This window comes from Lactuca sativa, chromosome 9 (genome assembly GCF_002870075.4).
Source record: "Lactuca sativa cultivar Salinas chromosome 9, Lsat_Salinas_v11, whole genome shotgun sequence".
In the NCBI taxonomy this organism is placed as follows: Eukaryota; Viridiplantae; Streptophyta; class Magnoliopsida; order Asterales; family Asteraceae; genus Lactuca; species Lactuca sativa.
Window position 1 is genome coordinate 47099595 of NC_056631.2, and position 20986 is coordinate 47120580.

The 20986-nt window shown below is 35.4% G+C and overlaps 4 protein-coding genes across 4 annotated transcripts; all 4 read left to right on the top strand.

Moving 5' to 3' along the window:
- Positions 1-242: 242 nt before the first annotated feature.
- On the top strand, positions 243-2238 carry LOC111919514 (protein PHLOEM UNLOADING MODULATOR). The gene is made up of 4 exons (XM_023915063.3): positions 243-635; positions 974-1368; positions 1459-1652; positions 1722-2238. Exons 1-4 carry the CDS (start codon positions 304-306, stop codon positions 2127-2129), a joined length of 1329 nt encoding a protein of 442 aa, XP_023770831.1. The 5' UTR covers positions 243-303; the 3' UTR covers positions 2130-2238.
- Positions 2239-12954: 10716 nt separating this feature from the next.
- LOC111919515 (thioredoxin Y, chloroplastic) lies at positions 12955-14530 on the top strand. The gene is made up of 5 exons (XM_023915064.3): positions 12955-13263; positions 13712-13800; positions 13876-14053; positions 14169-14250; positions 14335-14530. Exons 1-4 carry the CDS (start codon positions 13057-13059, stop codon positions 14232-14234), a joined length of 540 nt encoding a protein of 179 aa, XP_023770832.1. The 5' UTR covers positions 12955-13056; the 3' UTR covers positions 14235-14250; positions 14335-14530.
- Positions 14531-15632: 1102 nt separating this feature from the next.
- LOC111919512 (protein SET DOMAIN GROUP 41) lies at positions 15633-17971 on the top strand. The gene is made up of 3 exons (XM_023915062.3): positions 15633-16547; positions 16621-16727; positions 16814-17971. Exons 1-3 carry the CDS (start codon positions 15803-15805, stop codon positions 17723-17725), a joined length of 1764 nt encoding a protein of 587 aa, XP_023770830.1. The 5' UTR covers positions 15633-15802; the 3' UTR covers positions 17726-17971.
- Positions 17972-19814: 1843 nt separating this feature from the next.
- On the top strand, positions 19815-20665 carry LOC111919516 (abscisic stress-ripening protein 5). Its single transcript, XM_023915065.3, has 2 exons — positions 19815-20046; positions 20378-20665. Exons 1-2 carry the CDS (start codon positions 19873-19875, stop codon positions 20549-20551), a joined length of 348 nt encoding a protein of 115 aa, XP_023770833.1. The 5' UTR covers positions 19815-19872; the 3' UTR covers positions 20552-20665.
- Positions 20666-20986: the final 321 nt, after the last annotated feature.

The following is a 20986-nucleotide window of genomic DNA, read 5'->3' on the forward strand; positions in this document are numbered from 1 at the left end:
ATATATATATATATATATATATATATATATATATATATATATATATATATATATATATATATATATATATATATATATATATATATATATTGAATTTATTGTAATAGGGTAAAAGATAATCAATGGGGTAGCTTCTTGCAATTTACTTAAAATAAAAATAAAAAAATAAATAAAAATAAAAAATGGTCGGAAATAATGGATGTTTTACCTTGTAAATAGTGCAACAATTGGTATGTCTGGGTAAAGTCGCAGTTGATCTATATAGCAATAATAAAGATGGCCCCTTCGTACTAAGCCACATCAATGGTGCGCTTGTCGCAGAAATCCGGGAAACAAGATGGCGGTGCTGCCGGTGGTGGTCGTGGTGGTGGATTGGGCCTTGCGGCGGTGGCGTACATCAGCATCGACTACCTGCGACACCTTTCGCCGTCGTGGCACGAGCTACTTCAGCCATTGCTATGGATCGTGCTCGCACTAATCGCAATTACACGTGTTCCGTTTTACAAGCACTGGTCAGCTGAACTTCGATCAGCTCTAGTATTCATCGCCGCTTTGGTTTTCATGCTCTGCACCTTACTCTATGAGATGATATCCGTTCGTTCCGTCACCGCCGTGCTCGGCCTCACCTGGCACCGGTACAAATCTAACTTTATTTTGTTTCCTTTGACTTTATTTACCGATTGAAGCCAATAATCTTCTCTTTATCTGGAAATATCAGCACATTTGCTAAAACTAGCAAGTCGTGTGTCAGATCTGGCGCTTGTTTGAGTTCTCGGATCTAAATTTGAGCATGATTTCCCTTTTGGTTCATATCTGTGTGTGATCGATGGTGTTTTGTTTCGTGTTCTAAATTTTCAGTAATAATTATCTGCTATAACTGCGGCAGTTTCCATAAAAACACACTTTCCCCAAATTTAGCGTTACATTTCGGAGATGTTAGACTTCAATGAATACAATTAGCGTTCTATTTCAGGAATACTCCACCTCTTCCAGACACTGGACAATGGATCCTGTTGGGACTGAATGAGAAACTTCCTCAAGTGATTGTCGATATACTTAGGGCAAGAATCGTCGGCTTACATCACTACCTTATGTTATTCGTAATGCTTGCTTTCTCTGTTCTATTCGGCTCCATAGAAGCTCCTGGACTTGGAATTGGTGCACGCTACATGTTCACCATGGCTATAGGCCGGTTTCTGAGAGCCATAAGTTTCGCATCCACTATTCTCCCATCACCTCGACCATGGTGTGCTGCACGTCGGTTTGATGTCCCTCATCATCCACATCATTGGGCACAAAAATTCTATGTCCCTTATGCTTCTGATCCGAATGCCATCAACAATGTCATTCATCAAGATATGGTGTATGGTATTCAACCTACTTTATTCTTCCCCATTGTATATATATATATTCTTGTATTCTTCTGGAAAAACAATTTCTCAGACATAATCTTTGTAGACAATGGTGTCGTGGGAGATGATGAATATAGACCAGATTGGGGGTTTATGAGCTTCCTTGCTGATTTCCTTCGACCTATTCCTTCTGGAGAAGCTGCATGGATCAATCTGCTAAAGAAAGCTGGAGGTGGATGTAACGATCTTTTATACAGTGGACACATGCTTGTTGCAGTTCTTACAGCTATGGCTTGGACAGTATGTATCATGTCAATAATTCAATTGAATAAGCTGAATCATGTTTAACACCTTTTTTTTTCAATGTAGGAAGCATATGGAGGTTTTAGCTCGGTTTTTATATGGATGCTTGTAGCGCACAGTGCCCAAAGAGAAGTAAGAGAAAGACATCATTACACAGTAGACTGCATTGTAGCAATCTACGTGGGTATCCTATTATGGAAGATGACTGGTTTTTTATGGCCACTAAAGAATAAATCACGAGAATTAAGGCTAAAAAAGCTAGAAAAAATTGAGGGAAAGCTTTATCAAGCTGCTAAAGATTCGGATTTAGATCAAATCCGAGACCTTTTAAAACAAGTTGAGTTGACAAGTCAAAGCAAGAATAATCAAGTAGGGAAGGAAAGGGCGAGGGCTATGCAGTTTTTTGCTGGTGGGACGATTGTTTTTGCACTTACGGTTGTTGTTTTGGCATTTGTTTTAACGAGTGACGGGTGATGATTGATTGTTGTAGTTTTTAGACCATGGATTTTGTTTCCGCTTTGTAAAGTGTGTACACACATAGTTATACTGTTTATGTTTTGCAAAAATAGCTGATAACTGGAAACTGTAGCTTTTGTTTGTGTAGAATCCGCAAAAAGTAGTGGTAAGTTTTTGAAAGGGGTAAAGTAAAAGCTTTTAAACACAGCTATAAAAAAACTTTATATGGGTTTGACAACAACTACCTTGGTTATTCTAGTAGTAAGTTTTTATTGATATGAAATTTGGGAAGCTAAGGACGAAGAAGATCCCTAAGTTTGGAATTGTATAAAAGATTAAAATGGCAATAAAAAAGCATGGACTTATAATTTTTTCTTTAGATAGAAACAAGATGGATATAATTTTAAATTTTAGTTTCTTGTTTGTTTATTCTTTTTGATGAAAACATTAGCGAGATGTCCATGTTGACAATGGACAAAGCATGATTCTTATCGTGTAGTGTTTTATAAAATAAAAACGATTCCATAAAATTGAATAATAAATGACGTTGTACCAATTATAGAGTAATTTGCATCTTTTATCCACATGGTTTCCTAGAAGTATCGTTTTTATTCCACAAGATTTACCTTTTGCACCTTTAGTCTCAGTTTGGTAGTTTCATTACACCATTGGTCATTTGGTCCCTTAACCTAATAACCGTTAAGTGGAACTGTTAAGTCCCCTCATGTGTATTCCACATGAAAATATTTTGGTTTTTTCACGTAACCACTTGATCTCCCTCTTGAATGATATTGTATACTCCCTTTAGTAACCTAAGTGTTAAGTGTTGGATTAAAGCTCACCCCAAGTAGTATTAATTCCACTGAAAAAGCAAATTATCGTTACTAATCATCTTCCTCGCCACAAAGTGTAAAAGGCAACCTAAATGCTTTGAAGAAGAATGACGCCAATCGTATCTACCATTTCTACTCTTTCTTATTGCCGTTGATTCTTTGTTTCTAGAGCTTTATTTATTTATTGAGTTTTATAAAAGGTACGATAACATCTTCACCATAAATATGCATATGCATCATCGTAGGATGTTTATACCATTTCTATTAAGAATATACATTAATGGTCATGTAAATTACATTGTAGTGACATTGAGGAATATGTCATTTCCCATTCCACATGTTGATTTGGACTATGACCTCCTAGCCTTAGACAATGATTAATATGTCATTGTTTTTTATAACTTTGTTGTACAACACAAGGAAATCAAAGTCTACACGAAAACATAGCAAAACATCTTTGTCTAACTGTGTTTGTAACACCGATAAATTTCAAACAATTTTTCATTTAAAATTTTCTTTTATAAAAACATTTCATTTCCAAATCATGTATCCAATATTTCCACAAAACACAATACATAATCCATATCCCAAGATCTCAAAACATATCATATGCAAGTGTGTACTGATTATGCCGGCGCCTTCCCACGATCATCACTGGTACCTGAAACACATAACACACAAACGATAAGCATAAATGCTTAGTGAGTTCCCCAAAATACCACATATAAATACGCCCTTCCAGGCCATAACTCTATAGGATTTTCTGATCCAAGTGTCTCGGGGGATTTCCATCCCATAACCCTGTTGACCTTCCGGCCCATACCCTGTTGACCTTCTGGTCCATATCATCATACTCATATCATATCATATCACATATATATAACATGTATCACATAAACATCATACACATAAGACCTTCCGGTCACACATAATTACCCCATCGGGTATTGCATAGTGAGAAGACTCACATCGCTGATGTCGGATAATCACTCGTTCTCGATTCCCCGACCTATCGTCCTCCTATATAGGGCTGTTAATCGGGTTAACCCGATCGCGTTTCGGGTTAAACGGGTCGGGTTAGTCGGGTTTTTCTAGAAAAAATATTCACTCGGAACCCGACCCTAATAAGGTATGGGTTAGTCGGGTTCGGGTTAATCGGGTTTCGGGTTTGTAGGGTCGGGTTAATCGGGTTAGTCGGGTTGAGGTTGAAATATAAGATGAATTTATGTTGTGTCATTTTAATACATAATCCACATGTATCGGGACTTAAATGTAAAGTTCGTATACGATATGAATTTTTGGAGTTTCTTTTACCATATTAGTAATGTAAACAGTGAATAAAATTTGTAAAATTGTTACAACACAACCGTACTGTATTAAGAAAAGAGGAAAGTTATGGCACTTTATACATCTCTGTACATAGTAATTTTACTATCAGGTTTGTTTAAATATGAAATATGTATTAGTTGTAAAATCTCACGGGATCTTGAATTTATGTCATTCAACGCAGTAAAAAAAATTTTGGTAATAAATTCTTAATCGGGTTATTCGGGTTGACCCGAAACCCGAATTGTTTTGAAAAAATCAACCCTAAACCCGACCCTAATAATAATAGTAATTCGGGTTAACAATTCGGGTTTCGGGTCAACCCGAATAACCCGATTAAGAGTTCTGACCCTATTAAACCCGACCCTAATTACCTTATTCGGGTTCGGTTCGGGTCGGGTTAATCGGGTTCTTTTTTTTTGACACCCCTACTCCTATATCATAAGTACATCTCTAATTAATACTTTCCTGACTTAGTTTGACTAACACTATTAAGTCAACACTAGTCAACCCTGGTCAACGGTCAACCTTTGACCCGACTCGTCGAGTCCATATGTGAACTCGAGTCCTTTGAATCCTTTCTGACTCACCGATTCACTCACCCAACTCGGCGAGTCATCCACTGATCTGAGTCACGGGACAAACCCGCTCCGACTCGTCGAGTCTGCTCATGGACTCGGCGAGTTCATTTCATACACAACCTCAAACAACCTTCTGAGGCCAGATCTATTCCTCTAACCCCTAGATCTAACCTTCCCAAGTTCAATAATCACGTAAAGTCTCTATCTTGATGCACATGCAACATCTATATGACCATATATGATGATTTAGCCCCAAATACCTTAACCCAAAGTCATAACCACCATTGTTCTTCAAAAAGCTTGATGAGTAAGGCTCTCTAGACCTCTATGGATCCGGATCCAAAGCCTCATTACCAGAAAGGGACTATTTGGACATCAAACCAACCTAACAAAGGGCACAAGAAACCCTAAATCCATATACTCTTCATAAAACAGAAGAATAGCCGAATTAATACCTCAAATGCGATGATCTTAGCTTCAAATCCACAGAATAGCAATCTCCTTTGCTTCCTCTCGGCTAGGACCTCCTTCTTCTTGCTAAACAACACCACAAAGGTCAAGAATGGCTTCCTTTCTCTCTCAAGACGCTCAAGCACTCTAGGGTTCCTCTCTATGGACTGGTAGCCGCAAATGAAGGCCATAAGGGCCTTTAAATAGGTCCCAAACCCGAGAAATTAGGGTTTCTTTCGTCATCTCTGACTCGGCGAGTCACTCTCCTTGACTCGTCGAGTCCCCTCATTAACCACGTCATCCAGACGCGACCAGACTCGACGGGTCTAAGCACCAACTCGTCGAGTCACCTTACATAATTAAAGAAATACATATAAATCAATATACCTGGGAAACTGGGTGTTACAGTGTTACTGAATAATTAAAGGTTTCTAAAGAATATGACAATTACCTAACTATGGTACTGAAGAATTAAAGGTTCCTAAAGAATATGATAATTCCAAAACAATTATTGCCTATAGCCATTTTGTGGTGAAGGTATTAAAAGTGTTACCAAAGCATTAAAAGTTCATACAAAATGTGCCAATTCCAAAGTGATTGTTGTTTAAGGCCATTTTGATGGTGAAAGTACCGGTACTTCTGATAGCAGGGTTTCTTTTGTTGATAATGAGTCTACCGAAGGGAAGGAAGTCATGACCAAGGATGGTTGATGAAGTGTAAGATTGTTTTCTGTTCATGAACTTAGTTGGTCATTGTACTTTGTTAATATCTTATGGAAAATAATGATAATGCACAATTCATGTTTTTGTGTCCTTAGTTCATTATTTGGTAATATGGAATTTGTATGTATATGTTATGAATGATTAGTTTATGAATTGATGATTGACATAGTCTTGGTTTCCCTGGTTCATGGTTTGGCGGTTTATGATATGTGTATGTAATGGCTGGTATATTTTATGTTTTCTTGTTATGTAATTAAATCAAATACATTTGGTAATGTTTTATGTATTATAGGTCCATGTATAACCAATTATGTGTATGCTTACTTTAAGATTTGACAACAAATTTCCATTTGTTTTATTTAAGTTTAATGCATTTGTTGCAATGCTTCTCATAAACAATACAATAGTTGTTGGTTCTTCAATATTTGTTTATGCTTAGTCCTTTTCTATGTGTTTAGTTACTTTGTGTGTGTTTTTTATGTCATTGCATGTTCTTGTTACTTTGCTAATTACGAAGTTGTTTTGATTCATGAAACATGGGTCAAAATAAGTAAGTTTGTTCATATATTAAAATAGGTAGTGAAGGTGGGTTAATTAACCGGTTTTTCTACTTTTCTACTTTTAGATTGAAATAGTCTTTAAAAATAATTTGAAAATTATTTAAGTTTTGAGTTACAAATAAATTCTCAAACTTCAACTTCTTTTTATAAACAAAAATATGTTGTTAAAATATTTATACAAGGGCATACCAATCAGTACAAGAGACAACATAAAATGTGTAAATCATTTCAAACATGACATGTAAAGTCTTCGAAAATTCCTCAAAGCTCATCAATCTCCATAATGTCATTAAACAACTCGTACTAACTTGACCACATGTTAAAATAGTTGGCTAGGGTTGAGAAGCCTAGCAAGTCATACCGGTGTTAAACATTATAATAATAATATATAAATGAACACACAAATTATATACAAATATAATTGTAACACCTCGTTTTCACCTAGCAGTATAAACGACTGATATAAGTTATAATAGAAGACTATTTAGGATAGTCTTGACAAAAGTCGTAGTAGTCATAAAAGCGATAATGTACATGTAAAGAACGTCCAAATCTGACTTCGTATGAGGAAGTAATGATTTTTATAAGTTTCAGCGCGACAGTGTACGACACAGAAACCGAAATAGAAATCGGTCGATTGTTAGGAAAACAATATAAATGAGAGTTGAAGATCTCGTCCATATGATTTCATCGACATAAAGACGGTCGAGAACATAATTCATATGAGAGAGTTATAATTTTTATACGGGCTTTAACAACCTAAGCCTATTAAAAATATCGTTTTAAAAATAAAGTGAGAATTAGCCAACAGAGTCTAAATGAAAGTTGTAGATCTCGTCAATAGCTACATGTGGATATAAAGAACGTCAAAAATGGAGCTCGTATAAACAATATATTAATTTTTGAAGAACTGTTAAATTTGCACGTGAGCTGGTGAACACAGTCCAAGCGCACGATGTGCACTGACACACCACCAGCTTTCCGACACGTGTCACCACCAAGACGACGCCACGTCAACATACCCGACAAAGTGCGCAGCACACACCTGACCATGTGCGCGACATGCATCCCGAATCAACCTATAAATACCTCTCGAGCTTGCACCATATCCGCACATTCAACCTTTTCTTTTCTCTGAATTCCTTTGAAATTTGGGGCTCGAGTTTCTCTAGTTATTAGAGTATATTAGTAATACTCCGAGGTATCTAGAAGTCCAGCTAATAGAAGCCTTCAGGTTGAAATTTTGCCAACGCAAATCCTAGTTTTCACTAGGATCTCTGTAAGTTAAGCTACGCTTTTAATGTAACTTTTATTTATATTCATAATCGTTGTTATATATATATATATATATATATATATATATATATATATATATATATATATATAAGATTTATCAGTAATTCCATTTATAATACTGATTGATCTACTTACGAGAGGGTGTTTAGAATGGTCACGTTGGCTTGGTTGTTGGATTTTAGAAAGACTATATGCTGAAATGGTCATGTCTTCCAAATGTCCAGCCTGACTGATCATTATTTGATAGAACTCTCGGTATTTGTTGGGATTAGTGAAAGATCTAGCTTTCACTACCAGGTTGTCATGATGATTAATAAGTAATAATATTATAGGTTAATACTCGTTTGGCGCATTGCCCGTCGGTGGGATTGCTAGAAAGCTGTTAATCTTTTGAGAAATTGTCCAAGTGAGTTACCTCACTATATTGTGTATTACAATATATATACATGTGTGTTAGGTTGTGAGAGATGGTAGAGTAGAACTGATAGTTTAGTTCTTCGGTTTTCAATGTTAGTGTGCTCAAAGTTAGCAGTAGAATGGAAAGTATAACCTCTATATGTATGTATTAGTAGAGCATAAAAGTGTGGTTTTTATATGTGCAATATGATTACGTATGTCAGACGGGGACCATTATGTAGTTTGGGCGGGACTCACTTATATGTTCATTGAACGGGGCTCATTTATATGCTTATTGGGCGGGGACCGATATATGTATTATGGTCTATGGTATTTTGGGGAACTCACTAAGCTTCATGCTTACTCAGCTAATTATAAATGTTTTTCAGGTACTTCATTAACTCGTAAGAAAGGGCAATATTTGACTATACACACGCGCATTCACAACATGTTTATGCATAATGTAATTACATTATGATATATTTTAATAAATAAAAATGAAAATTTTGGCCAATGTGGTTTAATACTATAAGCTAACTTTCTAAAAAGTTGCTTAAACTAACCTTTTAATGAACTTATTGGCTCCTTTTAAAATTTTCAAAATATACCCTTATTAGTTATACAAATTTCAATAATTTACTTACATTTTTAAGCTATTTTATATATTTTACATAACTTATAAGCTATTTTTATTAAATGCTATTTTTTAACTAGCTTCTTAGCTAGTTGACAGTAATGCACATATAAGTAGATATATAGTCGTAAGGGTGCCGATCGTGTCGTGTTCAGGTTGGCAGGTCGCAGCTTAGCGGCTCAAAATACATAAACCCTAGCATGACCCGTTTAACTATACATGTCACGGGTTGGCCGGTTTGGAACATCAACTAGTTTGTTTATACGGCTTCGCGGGTCAGATTCGGGTTTGTGGGTTGGATTCGTGTGAGTTGCTTAAGTTAACAGGTAATTATTGTGTTTGTGTGAATATATGAATGATACATGTATAAGAAATAAGATAAATGAAACACACATTCACTGAAACACATTACAACTTATATATTGGTATGTGAATGAGTGAATCTGCAAGACTGTGATTCTGTGAATGATTAAGCAACTAAATATGATAAATGAGGCATAAAGAAAATGTACCAGAGGTCTAGAACAAAAGACTGAGAGAGTGAGAGCAAGGAAGTGCAAGACATCAACAACAAATCAACCATAGAAGTGCAACACAACTACTGGCGTTGGCGATCGCTAATCGATGAGTTGGGATGTTTAACGAGGATAATTGGAACAGGCGTTCGTCGTTTAATCGTTCATTAATGGCTCACTACGTATTTTTGATTTTGTGTGATTTAGGGTAAACATGCAAGGACTAAGGGAGTAACCAAGTAACAAACAAAAGGGTACAAATCCTACTTAAAACATTTAATAAATATATAGTTTTTTATATTAAACTCATAAACAGGTCAACCCGTGATTTTTTGTATAACCTATATACAACTCGTTTAATAAATGAGTTGGCGGGTTAAAAAGCTCAATCCAAACTCGTTTGTCTTCGTTTCAGTTTCGTGTCGGGTCACAGTTCATCGGTTCATGTCGAGTATTGTGAGGCCTAAAATAGCCGGATAGAGATAGACATGCACACAAAAACCGGATTGGCCTATAGGATCCGATCCTATCCGAAAACCGGATTTGGTCAAAACCGGTTTTGACCGAACCGGATCGGATTGAACCGGTCACCGGATTGAAACCGGATCACCACTTCGGACAAGAAATCGGATTATACCCCGGATCGAGAACCGGATTTTGTTGAAACCGGATCCAAAACCGGTTTGAAATCGGATTTTTTGTTACCGTTAAAAAACGGGAAAATTCGAATTTTTTTTTACTAGCCGTTAGAACTTAAAAAAACGGCTACTTTGACTTTTTTTTTGACTTTTTGGCACTTATAAACACCTATATATACCTTTCATTTGCTACTTTTCAATTTTACACAAAAAAATTACTACTTATTTTCATAATACTCAAAAAAATGAGCTCGAGAAATTCAACCGCGGGTCAAGATTCGGATGCAACGGTGGTTAAAATCATACCAACCACTCGGAGTAAAGAAGTGTGGGAACATTACGATTTGTGTTTGTTGTCGAACGGGAAGGAAAAAGCGAGATGCAAGAAGTGCGGAATGTTTTTGGGAAAAGATGGCAATAGCACGTTAAGAAGTCATACAACAAAAACTTGTCCGACTGTAAAAGGTCAAAGCGATCCAAGTCAACCAAATATTACTCCCGACGGGTCGATCTTCATTTACAACAATGATGACCTTCGTGAAAGCTTTTGCAAGTTTGTGATTCAAGAGGGCTATCCTTTCAACCACTTCGACAACCCACGATTAACAAAGATTTTGCGGGAAAAAATGTAACCACAATACCGGCAAGTAAGTCGCACTTCTCTTAGACGTGATGCTTTTAAAGTATTGGGATATAGCCAAAAAAGATATGCAATTGGGATTTTTAAATATAAAAACCGGTGTTTCTTTAACCTGTGACGTTTGGTCCTCCACCGGTAGTTGTCCCAAAAGCTATCTTTGTGTCACGGCACATTGGATAGATCCCTCTACTTGGGTAATGAACAAACGAGTTATTGCTTTTGAACTTTTTGCGCATCCTAACACGGGGGCAAGATTATTTGCAATTTTAGTAAGCGTTATAGAGACTTATAATTTACACGACAAAATCTTCTCTATTTCGTTTGAGAAAGCAAGTAACAATACCGCCGCGGCAAAAAGATTAATTGCAAAATATAAACCTATTTTGGATGGCTCGTTTTTTCATACTAGATGTGTTTGTCACATTATTAATCTTGCGGTACAAGATGGTTTAAAAATGATAGATTCGACGATTGAAAAATTCAAAACTGTGTTAACTAGAGTTTTTAGAAAAAATAAAGCTACAATGGAAAAATATCGAAAGTTTGCCATTTCCATTAACGTAACTCCATATAGTCCTCATTGGGATTGTGACACTAGATGGAATTCAACATGCATGATGTTTGAAAGTTTGACACGTCACAGAATTGCTTTGCAATTATTTTACGACACAATTTCAAAAGGAAAAAACCTGGTTTCGGATTATGATTGAGATTTGATGGAAGAGTTTGTGGAAATGTTAAAACTTTTTAAACAATCAACCACTTTTCTATCGGGTGTGTATTACCCTACAAGTCCGTTGTTACTAAATGAATTATGGTTGATGTCCGCACAATTGGAACGTTTTGAACAAAGAAGTGAAATATTTGTTTTGGTTACGAGACCAATGAGACAAAAACTAGTCAAATATTTCAAAGAAATGCCACCACTTTTTACTTGTGCCGCGACATTAAACCCATGTATCAATGTTACGGGTGTAGAGGCTTTGATTACCAAAATTTATATGTCTTTATATTTGCACAAAGATAACTCAAACTACATCCGTAACCAGATAAACATTTTTAATGATACTTTTACTAATTTATTTGACATTTACGCTACAAAATATGACAATATGTCAAACACTTTTGCAAGTGTAACCGACTCTACTAGCGGTGCATCGGGTAGTGGTAGGGGTTGAACGGATTTTCATATCGAGCTCTATAACTACCTTTTGGAGGAGCAAAACAAAAGAGCACGCACATTAACGCCTAGTAGCGAACTTGGAATTTTTATGGGTTCAAACTTTTTAAAATTCATGAGTGCACCACAATTTAAAATTTTGGATCTTTTGGCTTGGTGGAGAGAAAAGGAAGCACAATTTCCTATTCTCTCCGTCATGGCCCGTGATTTACTAACCGTCCAAGCTTCCACGGTAGCTTCGGAATCCGCTTTTTCTTTTAGTGGAAGAGTTTTATCAAAGTTGAGGACGAATCTTACCCCGGTTGCGGTAGAGGTTTGCGTTTGCTTGAAAGATTACTTGAATTCTGTGGAACGTATACAACACTTGGCATCACTAGAAGGCCCACTATCACAAAATGTTGAACCAGAGATCATGGATGAAGAATATGCACAAGGCTTATCAACACCTCCGGAAGACGAAGACGAAGACGATGACAATGAAGTCGAAGACGAAGACGGGGATGAAGAATATGGCATTGATGAGACCCCTAGTTACTCGCGTGGCAGTTGAAGAATAATTAAATGAAGGCGACACGAAGTGGAAGACCACAAAAACTATTTCTATTTGGCTAAATGTTATAACGCCACTTTATTATTATTATTATTATTATTATTATTATTATTATTATTATTTAACTAGTTTAAAAACTCTTTCTAATTCGACGTTTGATATATGTTTTAACTATTTTAATGTACCCATGTTGCATTTTGTGTTATATTTGAGGTCCAAAAAATATGTATTTAAAAAAAAAAAAAGGGCAAAGTCGGATCGGATTTCGGATCGGATCGGATTAAACCAAATCGGATGCGGGGCTCGGAAAACCGGTCAAATCCGGTTTGAAACCGGTTCGGATTAAAGGTTGAATCGGATTCGGCGTGACATCATCAAACCGGATCGGATCCGGATCCGGATCGGGTCTTTGTGCATCTCTAGATAGAGATACAAATAGATATAGTTGAGGGGGTGAAGTAACAATTCTAAAAATGTAGAGGACTTGAAGCAAAAGAAACATGCCTAATGTGATTTCGTCCAACCGCAAGGCTCTACAGGAGCAACAAATTCCATATCATCTTCCGTCTGCTCTCCCGATTTCCAAACGTTTTGGGTCTCTTTCACACTCCTTCGAAATCTCCGATGGCAATCTCCGTCACTGCACCCGCCGCATGTCGCTCATGGACTTTTGACCGTTCCACGCCGTTGGCTTCATCTTCTTCATCCTCCTCCTCCTCCTCAAGGCTTTCCAATCTGTCTTCTCTGCAATTTCATTCACGGATTCCTCGTCTTACTCTTAGTAATCGTCGCTTTACTACTTTCCCATCTAAGTCCCGAACACTTATCCTGGTAATCTCCTTTTCATCTCTTCTCTTCGTTTCTCCATATATCTGATATCTATCGTTTAACTCGCTAAGCAGATTTGAATTTCTATGTTTAGGACTTCGATGTTGATAATACTCCTGTTTTACTCTTTCTGTTGCCTGTGTTTTTGCGAACTTTATGTTTGTAATGTTAGATGCGAATCATATCATTTTGTTTCAATAGTTCCATTTGTTTAGCAAGTTAATTGTAAATTAGGTTTTCCTTTCCTCCCTCATTTGAGTTACTTCCCGAAAATCGTGAAGATTTTGGTTATTAAAGAGTTGAAATTGTTTCTCTTATTTGCTTTTGTTTATAACTGCAAAAATCCCTAATCTATAGTACAAATCCACTTCAACATATTCTGATAATGATGTTACAAGTATTTTGTGGATTGATAAACAAAAAACCAACTGACTAATTACTTGCTAATCAGGCTCAAGCAAAGAAGCAAACTTTTTCCTCCCTTGATGAGCTACTGGAAAAAGCTGAGAAGCCAGTATTGGTTGATTTTTATGCAACATGGTAATTCTTTCTTTGATCTTTCAATCAATTTAGGTATTAAGCTCTGGTTTAAATCGTCATCTTTGTTACTTACAGGTGTGGGCCATGTCAATTTATGGGTCCTATACTGAATGAAGTTAGTATCACCATGGGAGACACACTCCAAGTAGTTAAAATTGATACTGAAAAGTACCCTGAAATTGCAAACAAGTACAACATTGAAGCTTTGCCTACTTTCATCTTATTCAAAGATGGAAAACCTTTTGATCGTTTTGTAAGTTTTTTATGCAACATTCATCAATCTTTTGCTGTTTATTATTCTCTTTCATAGTTGAAAAGAATAATAGTAATAACAATTATATAATTTTTATTGTATTGGTTGGTTTTAGGAAGGAGCTTTAACAGCAAACCAGCTTATCCAACGAATTGAGGGTACACTGAAAGTTAAGAACTAGCACTGGATAAAACTTGGTAATCTTTTTCATCTGTTTTTCTTCTTAAATCCTTTTTCATACCATTTGACATCTTTAAAGTATTTTTATTTTATTTCCTCAGGTTAAAACTTGATGTGAAGCATTGGTTTGGTTTTATGTTTTGTTTTGTTGTATATGTGTTTATACATTTTGATTTGGTTCAGAAGTGGTATTGGTTTTAAAATGTGATTACAATTGCTAGTTTGGATTTTATTGATCAGAGAAGAGTAACAAAGATTTGATACCAATTGAATTTGTGATTGACTGTTGGTTTTGGACTTTTGGGAGCTTGATCTTTTTGGGTTCTTTAACCCCATTCTTGCTTTTGGTGCATGTTACAGTTATATAAGTATTGTTAAACTTCTTAGTTCTTTGTGTTGTTTGATAACCTCTGAATGGACCATTGATTTCTCAACAAGATACGATATTTGATTGTGTTCCTTGAATGGTGTAAACGGAGAGGAATCACTTGAAATCACCTTTTTCAGACAATTAAGTATAAAAGCAAGATAAAAGTAACAAATTTGGCTAATTTTATTAACTTACTACAAGATTTAGCTAAAAATTAAGCAAAAGACCCACTCATTTTTGTAGCATACCATTAGAAATGGGCCAAATCACTACGGAATGGATTATATGGATGCGAAATGGGACACAATGGTCCGCCTATATAAACCCCAAAGAAGTTTTAACTTTATTTTTCATATTCTATTTTCATAAATTCACTGAAAACTCTTTAAAAAAGAAAATCATCTAGGAGGACTACACCAAAGGGCTAATAGTATTCTTTCAAAGTTCAAAGTCCTGCGATAATACAATTTTCGTAGATGAAAGATGCGTTTTTGCCATACTGTGAAAATACCATTTTTTATCTTGTTTTTTAATTTACTAAATATTCTTGTAGGTGTTTCTGGTGTTTTCATAGTAACAGCCGATGTTATCATAAGGGTTTCTATGAAAATGTCATTTCTCAATGAAAAATAACAATTTTGGAGAACATTTGCAAAAATGTTAGGTGTTTCTGGACTATATTTTACTGAGAAATGAACTTTAGGGTTTTATAATTTATATACATTCACTCCCTTGAATGCCAACTAGATTATATGGTGTGTGTGTGTGTGTGTTTTTTAGCAACTGACATTTTTGTATGTGCTGATTTGAAAATGTCATCCCTTAGGAACAACTATGAAAATATCGTATCTTGTTGAGAAATGAAATTTGAACCCATATGTGTGTTTTATTCATTGAATATCCAATAGATTTGTGTTTTTGTAACAATTTACTTTTTCGTTTGTTCATGCCAAAATGTCAATTTCTTATTGAGAAATAACATTTTTGCAGGAATGGAAATGCCATATTTTATTTGAGAAATAAACATTAAAGGCAGATCGGGGTTTTGATTCAACTAGATTTATGTTTGTGATCAAGCTTCATATTTAGTTCCGAAAGAATTTTGGGTTTGAATTTTTTTTTTTCTATGAATTGAAGTTAAAATATGAGAATGAAGGTTTTTATACGTCTAAAATTGTGGCGCTGGAGACATACGAAACATGGAGATGGTGGCAGCAGCAGAAGTAGAAAGCATCGGAGTCGACCTGACCCCACCGCTCTCTCCTCTCTCCTACTCACTCCATGACTCTTTCCTCCTCTCCCACTGCGCCTCCTGCTTCTCCCCTCTTCCGCCCGATCCCCATCCTTCCCTTCATCCTCTTCTCTACTGCTCCCCTTCCTGCTCTTCTTCCCATTCTCCCCTCCACCTCTCCTCCGCCTCCCACCACCTCCATCTCCACCTCTCCCAGAACCCTTACGATGGCCAAACCTCCGACCTCCGCGCCGCTCTCCTCTTGCTTCTCCAAATTAAACGCCACCATCCCTTCAAACAATACGACAGAATCTGTGGGTTGATGAGCAACCGTCGCCATCTCCTTATGTCTAATCACGACGATGAGTTTTCCACCAGAATAAAGAACGGCGCGAGGGCAATGGCGGCAGCTACAATGATGAGAGACGGCGTCTCCGATTCCAATTTGTCCGAAGAATATTTACTGGAAGAGGCGGTGTTGTGCGTGGTGGTAACAAACGCCGTGGAGGTGCAAGATAGGGTTGGTCTATCAGTGGGGATTGCTGTGTACGATATTTCTTTCTCGTGGATCAACCACAGTTGCTCCCCAAATGCCTGCTATCTGTTCTTGCCGCCGGAGAGCCACGGTAGTGGGCAACGGTTTCTCATCACTCCAGCATCCTCTAATGGTCGCCAACCAATTGAGCTTTCTCCAAATTCCCAATTCCTAACAGGTAATTCACTAAACCCTCAAATCCATACGTTTCCAATTCATAAACAAGAAATTGAATTGCTTATATGTAATAGAATCGACGGAGATCCATGGTGGTCCAAGAGTGGTTATTAGGAATATAAAGCCCATAAAGAAAGGGGCGCAGATTACAATCGCATACACAGATTTGCTACAACCGAAGGTAAACAACTTCATCAAATCCATTCTATGTGCGAATTCATGAAATAACATATTATTTTCCTTCAATCATCTTTCTGTTTTTTCCAGGAGTTGAGGCAACTGGACTTGTGGTCCAAGTATCGATTTACATGTTGCTGTAATCGATGTATTGCAGTGCCTCCAACACACGTTGACCAGTGTCTACAGACGTTGACCACTGCCTCCTCCAATGATGTGGGAATAGAAAAACTTACAGAGTACATAAACGATGCTATTGATGAATATCTATCTTCCAATGATGCCGAATCTTGCTGCAAAAAGCTGGAAAATATTCTTTTGAATGGGTTCAAGTTCAATTATGAAGATCTCATAATAAGATTACACCCCCAAAATCATCTATCTTTAAATGCCTACACAACTCTAGCTTCAGCTTATAAGGTTCGATCAATGGATGAAAATCTGTTACATTCTTTAAAGATGAAAAGATTCAGTGCTGCATACTCCTTGTTACTTGCTGTTGTAACACATAAACTCTTTCTCTATGAATCATGTTTCATTGCTTCGGTTTCAAATTTCTGGATTGGTGCTGGTGAATCCATGCTAGATCTTGCTAGAAACATAATGTCTGATTGTGATTCAGAGCTTCAAAGTTTTAAATGCTTAAAGTGTGGTCTGATTGATGTATTTGAAGCTGAGTTTGATAATGGGCAAAGTCCCAGAAGGGTTTTAGACATATCCAACAAGTTTATAAATTGCATCACTGATATAATGCCTAAGGTTTGGAAGTTTTTGGTTCATGGAAATAGTTATCTTGAAGTTGTTAAAGATCCCATTGATCTCTTAATGAATGTGAAGGAAATTAAGGGGGGCGAAGAAAGAGTTGAGCTTTTGTGGGTAGGTGTTCATTGTTTGTTATATGGTGGGGTTTTGATGAATATTTTTGGTGGGAAGGATTCACATTTGAGTTGTTATATTCGAGGTCTTGTTTATGGTGGAGATGCAAAAGCTTGTGGTGAATGATTATTTACTAGTAATTGTTGTGGAGAAACTTACATTTGATGGCAACAAATGGCAAAATCATGAATAAGAAAAAGGTGTTTTGAGACTTGAGAGAGGAAAAAAACCAAATGTGTACATGACATTTTAGACAATATATGTTGCTTTTGGTCGTGGAAAACTGTTTTCAGTTTTCTTGGATAGGTTTTCAAAAAAAGGAGTGGAGTTTTTATTGGAAAATGAAATGCAATGAAATGTGTTTGGTTAAAACTTTTGAGTTTTCATTTTTCGTTTAGAAAATTAGAAAATGTGTTTGGTTGTATATTTTCTATTTGTTTCAGTTTTTGTTATTTTAAATGGAGTTTAAATTGTTTTCCGAAAAGAAACATTGAATTTTTTTGAAGTTATTTTAAATAGGGAGGGGGAGGTTAGGGTTGGGTTGACTTTATATATTTTAAAAAATTTTGGAAATTAGAAAACAATACTTATCCATTTTCCAAGTTCTTTGTAATTTTGATAAACAAAAAATTCTGCATTTACAAAATTTTCATTTTTCTTAGAAAACTATATAATTTTCTAAATGCTTTAGATTGTTGATAACCTTTTGTGGTTTGATATAGATAGTAGCTTCATTCGCCAATCGATATAACATGTTGCAAGTCCCCATTGGTAAACATTATTATTTTCTTCATACCGATTGTTGTCTTGGATTGGGTTATTTTTATCAAACTTTTTCCTCTCCAATTTCTTGTATTTATATCATTTTTTGTTGCTTGTAGCAACCTTGTTTCTCTTTCTCTTCAAAATTACTATTGAAGCCTTGAAGGGGTATACGTGAAGGACTTTATAATCTCAATGCTCGTGTAGGAATCACATTCCTAAACAAACAATTCAACACTATATGCCTAGGGTTACATGAAATTTTCATTGGGATAATCAAAGTGGGCACTCAAATTCCTAAATTTAAAATCAGCTCCAACTTTGTTCCTGTTGGTAAAAGTTCAAATTCAAAAGATAAAGAAACCAAAAATAGTAACAGGTTTGGAATCTTGACTTTAATAAATAAAATATTTTAAATCGCAATGAAGTGATAGTAGTACTAGCAAAAGAATGTATTATACATGGTGAACAAAAAGTTATTTTTTAACAAAGGGAAGATATATCAGAATTCAATACGAAACTTCTTATTTGTGAAAAAGAAAAGAGAAGGGATGGGTTGTCTAATAGGGATTATGTGTCAATATTTATTTTTGAAATATTCTCTTTGCCACGTAATATCCATGTCAATATTTTTTTTTACGTAAACCTGGATAAACCTGCTACTATAGGTAGTGATAATATTTTTGAACATTTAAGTAAGTTTAATGATATAATGCCCAAGAAAAATAAAATTTAATGGTTTTTTTTTAACAAAATGAGAATTTTGTTAATATCTTTAAGTCCATTTTCCCTAAAAGTTATTTAAACTTGAATGGTTCTATTAAAAGAAATACAAACATTGTGTTTGCATAAATTAGACCAAATCAATTTGCGTACGGTACAATATTTTTCTTAAATACTTTTTAAAAACATGATCATTTTCAAACAATGATACTCGTTATTATATATTATATTATAAATACTAATTAGGTTTTACATCAATGATTTAAGTAGATATTTTCGTTTAACTATGTTCAACAACACCAATTTAAATCAATTCGTAGCCTTATGATAGATAGGTAAATAGAAAATTTTATTTTAGACAAATATATTAACAAAAAAAAAGTAAAAATTATTTAAGTAGATATTCTCTTAACCTTTTTTAAAGTAAAAAGATCCAAACACAATTAATATGATCTTGGAAGGACTCAAAGAACTATATCTAAATAGATGTATTTTGTTGTTTGTTTGTTAGCACATTTTGTTTGACTTTTATATAAAAGGTATAAATGGTTGATTAAAATTCAACAATTTCAACTAATTAGATAAGTTTTGATCTAAATAATATGACATACTATAATTAATATATCATACTAATAACTAAGTAGGGAAGGTTGTGACTATATTAAAACTGTCCACGCGTCCAAAACGAATTCACAATTGCTTATATTATAAATAAATACCTCTTAAACTCACTCTTCTTTTTATCATCACTAATTCATCATTCTTATTTCTTAATCAACAACTTAACCATGGATGAAGAGAAGAAGCACCACCACCTTTTTCATCACAATAAGGATGATGAGGAGTCTTTTGCAGCCTATCCTGTTGAGGGAACCCATGATTACAAGGAAGATGAGAAGAAACACAAGAAAGATGAGCACCTTGGTGAAGTAGGTGCTGTGGCTGCAGGGCTCTATGCAAAGGTAACCATGATCATTCACCTATATATGTTCATCACTTGGTTGCACCCATACTCATTTGTTTCTTTGTTTTAATCCAAGCAAAGCAAGGTTGAATCTCAATGGATCATAACAAGATTGAATTTTAACCATTTACCTAACATGTATGTGTATTCATGTTGCATGGGAGCTTAGTGGTTGAGCTGCATAATTCCACATATGAACTATTTAATTGCGTTTTATTTACAAGAAAACATGATTGGATCTACTATATAATACGATGTTATGTGTCATGCATGCACATATGTATTAAATATTACAAAAAATGTTGAAATAAAATTTTGAATGAATGTAGCATGAGAAGCATGAGGAAAAGAAGGATCCAGAGAACGCACACCGCCACAAATTGGAGGAAGAGATTGCAGCGACAGCTGCTGTGGGAGCTGGTGGATATGCATTCCACGAGCACCATGATAAGAAGGAAGATGAAAAGGCACAGGACACCAAGAAGCATCACCATCTCTTTTAGTTGCCATGCCTACTTCAATAAATACTATGTGTGCACGTATTACATGAAATAAAATACAAACTTAAGTATTATGTTATAGGGTTCTCACATTAAATAAAGTACAAACTTATGGAATTCCTCATGTCACTAATCGTTTGATATTTTATTTTTTTTGGAAACGGAAAAATTATATTAAAAACCACAACCTATAAAGAGACAAGGCCGGGCAAAGAAAAACAAAAAACAAAGTAAAAACAAAAACAAACAAAATGATTACATGATACTTTAATTGCATTTTGTATTATGTTGTTGTTGAAGGGTGTTTTATACATTATAGATTTGTTTTAGTTTTCTATAGAGATATATTGATAATTTTTCAAAGGAGAATCGTATTAAGGGAGGGGATATTTGTTTCATATAATACTAAGTTAGATGCATGTGTAATACACATGTTGA